At 38.2% G+C, this 12,984-nt stretch overlaps 2 protein-coding genes across 3 annotated transcripts in view; one reads left to right on the top strand and one right to left on the bottom strand.

Moving 5' to 3' along the window:
• The window catches only part of jak3 (Janus kinase 3 (a protein tyrosine kinase, leukocyte)), a 50,176-nt gene extending 47,840 nt beyond the window's left edge, over window positions 1-2,336 (top strand). The window contains 2 exon segments of the mRNA NM_001114045.1: window positions 427-537; window positions 2,071-2,336. Coding sequence (NP_001107517.1) covers window positions 427-537; window positions 2,071-2,190 — 231 coding nt within the window. The 3' untranslated portion in view covers window positions 2,191-2,336.
• A 930-nt stretch (window positions 2,337-3,266) lies between these two features.
• rflcii (relaxin family locus C type II) lies at window positions 3,267-9,275 on the bottom strand. 2 transcript variants are annotated; one of them, NM_001126835.1, is given in 3 exon segments: window positions 4,158-4,429; window positions 7,066-7,071; window positions 9,038-9,233. In NM_001126835.1, coding segments are annotated over 3 exon segments (474 nt in total).
• Window positions 9,276-12,984: the final 3,709 nt, after the last annotated feature.

Below are 12,984 nucleotides of genomic sequence, written 5' to 3'. Positions count from 1 at the left end.
AACTTTGCACATTGGTTTTTACTATATAACTGTCATCAAAGGTTAGAAAAAGTGGGCAGAGCCAACAACAGATCAGATTTCATTCAGTGAAAACCGTCAGTGACAACATTTTTCAACCCAACATAAAGTTTGTTCTCAAACTTCCCTTTCTAGTTATTGTATTAACACCTGTTTGTTGTATTAATTTATTGTTCTGTTGTCAACTCTGTGTATATATGTTACACCATATAAATAAAAATTTACCTACATACATTCTAATTCCAAGTATCTGACCTTCTAACTGTCTCTAAAACCTTTATTCTGTGTAACATCTAACCAAACAAAATGACACCTATTCTTTAACAATTTCATTTGAGAAGCACATTCATTCCAAACCATGTGAGCTGAAGAAAATCATATACCTACTATTCATTTTGCTTCCTGTAGGAGTATCTGCGTATGATGGGGCCTCACAATGCTCAGCAAACTGTGTGTAGCTTGGTAGAGTTTTTACGAGCAGGGAAACGACTTTGCACACCTGCCTCTTGCCCAACTGAGGTAAGAAAGCAATTTCCCTTACCAACTTTCCTTCTGCACATTACAACCTCCCCCTATTGTTGAGTATTTTGTTTTTTTGTATTTCAATTTATTTTCTGCCTCTTCTTCTGCAAATACATTATTTTCAGTAAGATAGAATTACTTATTTAACATCACTTCCTTCAGATTCCTATTTTGACTCCTCATTACAAATACTTGCACTCAGGTTTAACCTTTTTCTGTGACTATTCCTTACCATACTGTGTGTTTCCTTCCCTTCACATTCCTGTTCCTTACACAGGGTCAGTATGACTTAAGTAGACTCTCAAATCTTCCTTAAATTCCATGCTTATGGTCCTTGTTCCTAGGACACTGCAGGTGTCTAGTATGATGCTCCTCAGCACAACCACCATCAGAAAACCAATCATTGTGGGTCATACTGCAGGGGATGGTGCAAAGTACACTTTTCACCCTGCCCATCACGTCAATGGGTTGTCCCAAATCCCTTGTTTAATATAGTGCCGCCTGCATTTGGCAGGCAGATCCCAGATGGACGTGTTCTTTGAATGAGCACCAATGGGAGTGATTTTTACACTTCTGTCTGGGGTCCAGGTAAATAAACCCTGTTGTGTTCTTGTTCCCTATACAAGTAGGTCATTAGGAACCCTATTACTTACCTAAAAGTCTCATGTGTCTCATGTGATTTCCTGTAATAGAATTATAAAGGTTTTCTTATGGTTTTGCACCTTCATAACTTAAACATGTGCATGTAATAAATACTTTGCAGTAGAGTTTCTGCGTTATCCTGCGCCTGCTTCCAGGTATGTTTAGCAAGGCTAATACTAAAGGCTGAAACAGTAGTTCCTTAATACATAATAGAAAATACTGGGCCAGTTTCAAATCAGAGAGAAAAAATTATTTTATGGTTTATGACGTGAAAAGTCACAGACGAGACTCAAATCCATTTTTTTCCCATAGACGTCAATACAGTTTCATGTGATAAACCGTGAGTTAAGTATTTCTGAATTGCATCTCACATGATAAACCTTTTGCTCACTGAATTGAATATGGCAAATTAAAATTAGGCAAATAGAAGCTATAAATATTCAGCTCTGGAAGGTGTAGTAAGGAAGCTCCAACTGACGCTCTTGTTTCTTTTCATGTTATTTGCTCCAAATTAAAAAAAATAACACAGAAATGTAAACCAAATGTATACAGTCCCATTAAGATTGCTTTTGGGGGTCTTAGGAAGCATTGGACCCTATCCAGTTGTACCTCCTGGACTAACATCTGTACAGGACCAAAGCAGTGGCCTAGGATTTAATGGTGTATGCTTAATTTCTCTACTGAATTGGAAGTTATTAGGACAGAGTTTTGTTTAAATATAACCTATGGTGGGGATGCAAACCCTACAAAGGTATGAAAATATCTGTCCTATAGCATTTACCATTCATTTATATTACCTTAATATAATCTCCTATCCTTTGTCCATTTCACTTTTCTGTACAATATATTTTACTGCTTTATTTGTTAATTTTTGCATCTTTTCTCTAGGTGTATAAACTAATGCTTTCTTGTTGGTCTTCACTTCCCTCTGAGCGGCCATCATTTAAAGACTTGGAGTTGCAGGTTGAGCAGTTGCAAGAGTCACTTACCAATAGGAGCACACCATAAAGTTGTGGCACAAATATTTTAACACTGCTAAATCCTTTTCTCTTTGTATATGCTGCATTTTTCTGTTATTTGTCTACCGTATCTTTGAATCAGTCATTTTATTTCATGCAACTCACTTTTTATTTCCCAATAAAATCTTACAACAATATATTTTTCAGTCATAAAACACCTATAACAAGTACTGGGTTTATAGTTTTTTTTAAAAAATGTAATAACAATTTTCACCTTCTTGGCTAAATAAGTGTGTGCCATAAAGAGCACATTTCCTATTTAGTGGAATAGAAGTGGCTTTCAGTAGACAGATATTTTAATTGCCAAGGTTCTCCCTAAGAGACTAAGATTGAGAGTAATATGTAACTCATACTAATATGTAAAACATACTCAGGGGCAGATATATTTTTTAGTATTGATGTTTACAAGATTTTTTTCAAATCATAAATTCCCCTATTAACTTGTGTTGGGTTAATTTTAATGCAATTGTGGATTAACAATTAAGTCAGTGACTCTAATGTCCGTCTAGATTTGTGAAGCACCTTTCAGAAACTACTTGTTTTTGTTGTTTCTTTCTTTCATAGAGCAAATCACCTCTTTACACACAATATACAGCATACAGATGTCCCAGTTCAATGGTAAGAAAGCAACATACTAGCACAAACTGGATATGGTATTAGGGGCCTGTAAGAATCTGACTTTAACACAATTTTAGGAAATATTTCTTATTTATTTGTAGGGTTGGGCTTGAATGTTTTTTTAATGACTGATCAATGGGCTAGGGTTCCCAAATATTAATGCTCAAACACATTCAATTTCTGCTTTCTAAACTTTTTCTGATATAAGCTGATAATAAAAGGTTTAAAAAGAATTTAGATTGGTTTGCTGATGATGGTGACTTACTTATGCAGAGGCTTTCTCTGGGCACATTGAGCAAATTCAACTAGTGGTCATAAAGACATTTTGCTGTTTAGTTCCTTTGATGAGGAATGTTCTGTTTAAGGCAACAAATATGAGAAATATGGAAGCTCAGTCTTATCATGTATCATAAAGGGTATGTAAAATGATGTATAACTCCTACTTCAATATGTTAGGTTTATTTTTCCAAGCCAAAGCATGAAACAAAAAAAAACACAAAATGTAGGAATCAGACAAGCTGAAGAGAGCAATGTGTTTATGCACAAGCAGTTAAGGTCCAAAATAAGTACAGAGGTAGAAAAATAGCCCTCAAGGAAGCCTGCTCATGGGGTTTTCTGCCCATGAAGACGTGGTTTTCCCAATAGTATAATCACTACATGGAATAAGCTGGACAGCACTGTCCTAACATGTTTATTAGAATGGTTTGCTTACTGATTAGTGAATAAGATGACAATGACAGCAGACAGAAAAGTTACAGACAAAAACACAATTATATGGCAACACTTTAAAGGGGGATTTTTGTGCAGGTCAGATGTGGACTACTAATGAATTTTGTGGCCCTTGGCCAGCCTCATGGCTACCACAGACTCCTTGGTAACAATAAAGCAGCCCTCCCACATGTTAAATTAATTAAATAATTTACCCATTACATTGAAGAAATGCTGACCTGAGCTGTTGTAGGTTACTTCACAATTTCTTGATATCCTGCAAAGCATGCACAAATACACATAATACAAAGCTGAAATATATGAGAATATATGAAATATATGACTTTTCTGCTAGTCCTATAACTAAGCAACATTGCTTTTCTGATATTTCAGTGACAGTTACAGGTCTGTAACATGAGTGAGATAACTGTGTACTTTATTAGAAAGACCCATCAAGCACTGCATGACTGAATAAGATTGAACATCTAGAATGTAGTTCTGTATGTAGTAATTATTCCAAAGGTGACATGTGGTAACAGGTGAACCAAAGTTGCTATTTTGAGAGAAAAGAAGCTTTTGGGAGTGATACAGAGATACTTGGTGCCATTGGTTAGAGTGTTATAGGTCTTGCTAGCAAAACTTCATAAGTTCAGTCTTGGTGCAGCCTCTCTGGCAACAAGACCCTGCTGGTCCCACACTCCTCCTCATCCGTAGGCTGGTGCTCCGTGGTTCTTGACCTACTAATGAATCATATAAGGGCCCCTGCAACTGCTCCATGGTGGTATCTTGCTGCTGCCGGACAGGAGAGAGAACATTCCGCGCACTATGCCCTTCGTTGTACAAGGAGTTAAAGCTTTCTGGGTTGTCAAGGAAGTCTCGGTTCAGCCAGTCAATGAAGTCTCCTACAAAACAAATATCAAAGATGATATAGAAGACAACTTGACTTGGTAGGCTAATGAAAATGTAATGCTTAACCTTATAAATTACAAAACAAAATGTTTATTGTGTACAGTTATCTACCATTATATGAAAATAATATAGCACATGCCATATTTTACTTTTCAAGTAATACTAAAAAAAGGCCCTGGTTCCTGTGCAAGTTCCCCCAGGAAATAACCATTGAAGTTTAAAACATGGCCATCATGACCCATACACAGCGGTGATATCTTGAGGCAACAGTTCATTTTGGACTTAAATTTAAAACTGTTTTATAGCTACAAGTGGACACATCGATGCACAAAAAGTATTGGATTAAATGTATTTCTCTTTCGTATCATAGCTATTCTAGTAGGACCCATTGCAGTTTTTAGGACAACAAAGCACAATCAGGCAATTAAATGGGTATAAAGTATATAGCAAGTTTTTTGTTTGCCCCAGTGTGTAGTGCATGTAATAAAACTTATTACTGAATGTCATTATTTCTGTGTCACAAATCTACACCACCTTTAAGTAGGCTGTAAAAACTCTCTATGAGCAATATATAGTTTCACTGTAATAAATGTCAAATGAAGAAACTTGCGAAATGCTATTTACTTTTTAAGCTTGTCTGATTGGAACAGGAGATAAATGACATTTACGGAAAAAGAGTCTAAAATTAAAAATCAAAACAATTAGCCTGGATGTTAGGCATGTTTCACCTTTATGTGTAAGCTCTGTGCCAAATAATCCATAACTAAAATAGCATGGATGCTATTTTAGCATAAGAGGAAATACTGTACCTGGTTACAGATAATAAAAGATTACCACACATACCTGTAGGTATTAAACAATTCCATATAATAAATATAGACTGGTACAAAACCAATAAAACACAAATATACATAGTCATTCACCTATTAATAATGTTGGTATGTAGCTAGGCATTTAGACAGACAAAAGGCCAAAATAACACAATGCGCACAAATACCAGACACATACTAGTTAGACCAACCAGTGCATCTGAGAACCAAATACACTGGCTTTGTCAGTGACGTGCCGGGAAATGAAAATGGTAGTAGGACCATTTATTGGATCTTAGCTCATACTTTTATATTATACAATATATTGGGGGTGTTTTTTGCTCCATTTGTCAACATTGTGTGAATCATTTATACAAATAGTAAAGAGAGCTGGTTTCCAGGGTTTTATTTATTTTTTAAAATTACATTTTCATAGCACCTGCTCTATTGATTCTGTATACTTTTTAAGGCAAAGCCACATTTGCTATTTCTGGTCTCACTGACCTCAATAGGAATTGTCTAGGGTTAGTCACAAACTGTGGGTTACAATCATTTATGACAATATGCTATGTGCTGTGACAACTGCCAAACTTTTCAAGTAAAAAAATAAGAATGGAATGTTTCCTATTACAGGTATGGGGTCCATTATCAAGAAACCTCTTATCCAGAAAGCTCCAAATTATGGAAAGGCCATCTCCCATAGACTCCATTTTAATCAATTAATTAACATTTTTAAATATGGTTTCCTTTATCTCTGTAAATAAAAAACAGTACCTTGTACTTGATCCCAACTAGGATATAATTAATCCTTATTGGTGGCGAAACAATCCTATTGGGTTTATTTAATGTTGAAATTATTTTATAGTAGACTTAAGGTATGGATATCCAAATGACAAAAAGGTGACTTATCCAGAAATCCCCAGGTCTACAGAGTTCTGGATAATAGATCCTATTCCTGTATGTGACCTTACTCTAAAATATATATATATATCTTGGGTATCATATATATATATATCCACCACCATTTTGTTAATACAGGTATAGGACCTGTTATCCAGATAATTTCTGTAATTTGGGTCTTCATGCTTTAGGTCCACTAAAAAATCATTTAAATGTTAAATAAATCCAATAGAATCGTTTGCTTATTTGGAACCAAAACTAACCCTGACTGCAACCCAAACATAATAAATAGAAATAGGACATATGAGGCTGTCCTAAGTTAGTCTTATTTATAAACAGCAGATATTTCTCATTAACATAAGAATAATGTCACTTATCTATGCCCTGACCTCATGATAAATATATTTGTATATAGAATGACTGTGAAATACATGTGAATACCATAAATATATGGAAATTATTTCTCTGAACTGTCAACGGCATTTTCTAATTAGTATTAGCACATTGTATATCTGGCCCAGAGTATAATGCACATATTAGCTCACTTTACTTCTGGGCAGGCACCCAATTTATACAGTATGCAGCAGAACCGGGCATGTACAGTTTCCTGTTGTTCTTGCCTAGTTTGATTTATTGTTTAATAAATGACAATATATGCCTAATAAAAAGTCAACACATCACACCTAAATAATTCTAACATTCCCATCTAATTAATTTCCAGGGTAGGGAGTTAATTTGTCTGTAAACAAATAATTTACAATCATTTAAATTTAATATGCCAGAGTATACTATACAGGTCATTGAACTCCAAGGTGAATTCTCATATTCTCATATTTAAAAAAAAAGTTTTTTTTCTTTATAAAACACTCGTTTCAGTTGACATGACATCTCTAAGCACCTTTAATGAAGACATATTTTACAGGATGCTCATAACTGTATATTATAAACATATGTTAAACAGGTTATTTATAGCTATTATGTATTATCAGTTGTCTTACATGTATTTAAAGCCCCATAAAAATGACTATGGCTATAAATCCTGTATTTTATATACTGAATGTACTGTAACGTACAGCATTTCAATATGAGTATTGAACCAGACCTTTAAAGTTGTCACAGTTGTTTTGGATTTGTTAGAAGTGTCATTGACACACACATGCTCAGTGTGCCCTGGGCAGCTGTTGAGAAGCTAAGGTTAGGGGTTGTCAAAAATCAAGCAGGAAATGATGTTCCTCTGTCATAGAACCTGATCCTGCAGGGCTGGTGATCAAATTCTGATGCAAAATGCACTGATTTCTAAGCTGCCATGTCATGTGAATCTAAATTAACTACTGATCAACATCCGTGGCATACCTATACAGGAAGCAGACCCTGTGTTGATGGGGGGCCTGCTTCCTCTACAGTTGTATAGTAATCCCCCCTCCCCAGTCACTCTCCTACATGAGAGCAGGTGGGGAGCAGAGGATGAGACCGGGTAGTGGGGGCAGCAGGGTAGAGTTGACTAATCATGCCGGGCCCCTTTGAAGACTTTTCTGTGGTGGGACCCCAGCACCATGTAGTTACACCACTGATCAGCATCTTAATGTGACTGTATATTGGAAGTGGGCCCCTAAGCTCAGGTAAGTGACAGCAGCACAGAGCATATGCAGTGAATCAGCAGAAAAGAAGATGGGGAGCTACTGGGGCATCTTTGGAGGCTCACTAAGGGCAGTGGTTGCCTTGGGCTGGTACAGAACCTATTGTACAACATGTCTACCCTGCTTGTATGTTGTTCACCTTTAAATTTACTTTTAGTATGATGTAGGCACTGATATTCTGAGGAAAACTGCTACTGGCCTTCATTTTTTATTTTTTTGTGGTTTTTCAGTTATTTAGCTTTTTGTTGAGCAGCTATCTGTTTACATGAGAGACTGGAAGATGAACAGAAGATGGAATGAATGGAAGTATGAGTAATATAAAGTACAAATAACAATAAAATTGTAGCCTCACAGAGCAGTAGTTTTTCTAGGTAGATGCTGGGGTCAGTGACGAGAGGAGGAAGGCAAATAATCCAAACTCTATTAAAATTAACAATGAAGACCAGCTGCAAAGTTGCTAGGAGTTAGAGTGTAAAATGGGTGAAGACACACTGAGCTACTAGTAGCAGCTACTTTTCCATGGTTACTAAACACCAGAAAATACCCTTCCATAGACAATACTGAGGATTGCCTCTGCTAAAACACATGTAGAGACAGTTATCAGTAAATGATCGGCATTGTCTATTTTAGTAGCCACAACAAGTAGCTGCTATTAGTAGCTCTGTGTGTCTTCACCCTTACAGTGGCCACTTCATTTGTTATCGCTATCTTGCAAAAAAACTGGATTATGGCTGCATTCATGTCGGTGCAATTCGGCTGCTTGCTATTAAGGGGCACAACAAGGTGGGGGAATTTCTATTAACACCTTCCTGGACTAGCTAAAAAATAATCTTTTTATCATAAGCCATTTTTGTAGCTGTTGGGTTGTTGGATTTTTTATCCAGCCTTTTTACAATGTGATAGAGCACCTTCTATCAACTTTCTATTTAGTTGCCAGCAACCAGAGATAAGGTTGATTGCAATGTGTGAGTTTTATTGTGATTAACAATTTTTTATTATTTTACTAAACCTTCGGTCTATAAACTGTTTTGTTTATCCTTGTTTCTGACATTCAAGCAAACACATTGTTGAACCCTAGCAACCAGGTAGTAATACAAGGGGGCTGTAAAGTAAAATAAATAAACAACAAAGAATGGAAACCAACTGCAAATTTGGCTTCCAATGTCATTGTTTTCCTACATCATTTGAAAGATGAACTGTCCATGTGCTTTAGCAGTCTCACAGAGTCACCATCAACACAATCACACTCACTTACTGTAGGGATTAACTCTCTCCTGTCCTGGCTCTGGTGAGTACCTCTTCCACCTTGAACCCCCGCAGGACATCACCACAGTCCGGATGAATTCTCGTCCGCACAGCTTAATCCCCAACTCATTGCTTGCTGAACACAAGCACCAATTGGGCATTAGAAGAGTAATTATAAGAGCTAAGTGGTAGAGGCGGAAAGCCATTGCTTTGGTTGTTCTGTTGCGTAGGTGAGTGCCGGCTAACCCTCTCGCTATGCTCTTCTAAGGATTTGCCTTTATATATGTGATAAGTGACATTATCATCCCAAGGACCAAGTTCTGGCCAGGGTTCTGAGTGATAACCTTGTAAGGAACAAACAGATCCTTCAATGTTAGCCTTGGGGGGGGGGGGTAACAGCTGCAGGAATGGGATTGGACAGCATGTCAATACGTGTTTTCTGCTTTGGAATCATATTTACTGGACATTTCCTAAGGGCACCATATTAATGATGACCTGAGGCCTTACAGCCCTTTTAATTTACAGAATGCCAGTTTCCATTGTAGCTTATAGTAAGAATTGCACTGCCAAGTGTTAGCTTCAACTAACAGGAATATGGACTTCTGAGTAGCTGAAATTACTAGTGAGGTAGAGAAAGGACCACGGAGCAGCAGTAACATACATAGTACACAAAAAATGGTTTGTGTTTTATGGTCAAACACAAACCTGGGCATGTGGTATCATAGAGAAAACAGATATTGGGTTTGTTTTACAGGAAAATGCAATAAAGGTTACAGTTTCCTCCAGCTCTGGTAACCCATAGCAAACAATATGATATTTGCTTTAAATATGAGCAGTAGATGCTACTTAATGCCACCAGAACATAAGGGCAGGGGCAGTCTCTACCATAACAGTGACCAAATCATTTCTCACATCTCTAATGCCCATTATATGGTGCTAACATTATAAAATGCAAAGTTTTCTTTAGTTTTAATAACTAAGAAAATAATTTCTTTTAGTCAATGTATTCACAGTAAGGTAACACCGTTGAATGTTTTGTGGTGGGGACTAACAGCAGGACAAAGTAATATATGGGGGCAGATCCGAATACAAAAAATTCGTATTTTTTCTAAAACTTTTGCATATTTTCCGCATTTTTTCGTACATTTGCGTGACTTTTTCGTACTTTGCGACAAAATACACAACCATTTGTGGGACAAAATCGTATTTGTCCTGCCGAGTATGAAAGTTTCGAAATCATTCAAGCTTTGGTATTGTGACTTTCCTTGGGCCAGGTTGGAGCTGCAGAGTGCCATTGAGTCCTATGGGAGACTTTCCTTGGGCCAGGTTGGAGCTGCAGAGTGCCATTGAGTCCTATGGGAGACTTTCCTTGGGCCGGGTTGGAGCTGCAGAGTGCCATTGAGCCCTATGAGAGACTTTCCTTGGGCCGGGTTGGAGCTGCAGAGTGCCATTGAGCCCTATGGGAGACTTTCCTTGGGCCGGGTTGGAGCTGCAGAGTGCCATTGAGCCCTATGGGAGACTTTCCTTGGGCCGGGTTGGAGCTGCAGAGTGACATTGAGCCCTATGAGAGACTTTCCTTGGGCCGGGTTGGAGCTGCAGAGTGCCATTGAGCCCTATGGGAGACTTTCCTTGGGCCAGGTTGGAGCTGCAGAGTGCCATTGAGCCCTATGGGAGACTTTCCTTGGACCAGGTTGGAGCTGCAGAGTGCCATTGAGCCCTATGGGAGACTTTCCTTGGGCCAGGTTGGAGCTGCAGAGTGCCATTGAGCCCTAAGGGAGACTTTCCTTGGGCCAGGTTGGAGCTGCAGAGTGCCATTGAGTCCTATGGGAGACTTTCCTTGGGCCGGGTTGGAGCTGCAGAGTGCCATTGAGCCCTAAGGGAGACTTTCCTTGGGCCAGGTTGGAGCTACAGAGTGCCATTGAGCCCTAAGGGAGACTTTCCTTGGGCCAGGTTGGAGCTACAGAGTGCCATTGAGTCCTATGGGAGGCTTCCAAAGTCATGCACAGAAGGATCAAATTTCGCATTTTCGGACATTACCACGATAATTTCGTACTTCCATGTACAAATTTTTTGTCCTTTAAAAAGCAGGATACAAAAAAATCATACAATTTTTTGCGTATATCGCTTTTTAAAGGTTCGAAAATCATACTTTGATAAATCAGCCTCTTAGCAGTCATATTCTTGTATGTAATCTGTATGTTCAATGGATTCACCAATTTATTGTACACGCACTGCAGAACATGTTGGTGCTTTATACATACTTATTATTAATAATAAGCTCCCCATGCTCTGTACAGTACAGAAGCCGACCACCCAGAAACTCTACAATACAAGGTCTGATTTACCCCACAACACACACTATAACATATAGAGCCCCCCACACACTGTACAATACCAAATTTTTATTTAGTGCTTGAATTCACTTTTAAAAAAGTGGAGGGATGCTATAGACGCTGTGTGTAGTTTGGCATGCCAAAAATAAGAACGACCCACAATTATATAATATCGCTCACCAACACTTTCTAGTTTTATGCACTTTAAAACAAAATAATTTTGCTTTTTACATCTACTAAGCAGATTGATTTTTTAAAGGAGAAGTCTCCTTGTTTTCTCTGGAAAAGAGGTGCTTGCGAGGGGATATGATTACTCTGTACAAGTACATTAGAGGGGATTATAGGCAGATGGGGGATGTTCTTTTTTCCCATAAAAACAATCAACGCACCAGAGGTCACCCCTATAGATTGGAGGAACGGAGCTTCCATTTGAAGCAGCGTAGGTGGTTTTTCACGGTGAGGGCAGTGAGGTTGTGGTATGCCCTTCCTAGTGATGTGGTAATGGCAGATTCTGTTAATGCCTTTAAGAGGGACCTGGATGAGTTCTTGAACAATCAGAATATCCAAGGCTATTGTGATACTAATATCTACAGTTAGTAATACTGGTTGTATATATAGTTTATGTATGTGAGTGTATAGATTGGTAGGTGTGGGTTAGGTGTGCTGGGTTTACTTGGATGGGTTGAACTTGATGGACACTGGTCTTTTTTCAACCCTAAGTAACTATGTAACTATGTAACTAACTAAGTCAAAATTTAAAAAGCATACTGCCCAATAGCCCTCCTATTGTTTAGTAAAAACGCCACACTTTTGGCTCACCTAATCAAATATTTACTCAGTCACACTTACTTCACATTTTTTAGAACAGGCAGCCATCTCTAAAAAGGTATTCTCCCTTCCTTTCCCTCCTTGCTTCATACTGCACATGTGTTTCATTCCCTCCCCCCCCTCCCCTCTGCCAGATCAGCTTCTGATTGGCTGGTGGGCATGTGTAGCTCAGAACAGGAGACAGGATCAAGTTACACACATGCTCAGAGAATAGGAAGGCTGCCGCTGGCACCTACAGGAAGGACAGAGAGATTTCAGTGATGTCACTGTAGTCTTCACATTGCTGTAGGCTGCCAGCACCATATCTCAGAGAAGCAAGCAGGGATCTGGGAATTTAGATATGCAGTAAGTACTTAAAAAGAATGCCTTTAGACTTACTTTTAATTTATATTAACCTTTCATTGTCCTTAACTGTCCACAACTTTGGATATGGCTTGTTTTTTTTCACTCATGGTGTCACGGTATAGCCACATGGGGATAAACTGGACCTCAAGGGACGTTCAATGATTATTCCCCAGCTTATCCAATCCCTGTGTGGCTGTACCAGTACCACTGAGAAGAAACACAAGCCATTACGCTGTAGAAAGTTAGGTCTGCAGGTTATGTATTTTAAAGCATGCGGAAGCGCAGAGGTCCAAAAAAAGCTCAAATATTACAATAAGAAATAATTTGTATTGCATTCCCCCTAAGAGGGGGCTATTTCACAACAATAAAGAAGTAGAGGGATGGCATCCCTCCCCAATTCCAGCACTGTTTTTATTATAACAAATAGGGTCTGATCTTACACACACACACT

Source organism: Xenopus tropicalis, chromosome 1 (genome assembly GCF_000004195.4).
Source record: "Xenopus tropicalis strain Nigerian chromosome 1, UCB_Xtro_10.0, whole genome shotgun sequence".
Classification (NCBI taxonomy): Eukaryota; Metazoa; Chordata; class Amphibia; order Anura; family Pipidae; genus Xenopus; species Xenopus tropicalis.
Note: the sequence above shows the minus strand (reverse complement) of the source record. Positions and strands in the feature narration are given on the sequence as shown.

What these genes read in the sequence shown, in the direction of transcription:
- rflcii (XM_031895352.1), bottom strand. Translation starts at nt 9,233, where the DNA reads ATGGCTTTCCGCCTCTACCACTTAGCTCTTATAATTACTCTTCTAATG. An exon ending in GGAGAGAGTTAATCCCTACA is followed by an intron (nt 4,430 to 9,037) that starts GTAAGTGAGTGT and finishes TTTGTTTTGTAG; the next exon opens with GAGACTTCATTGACTGGCTG.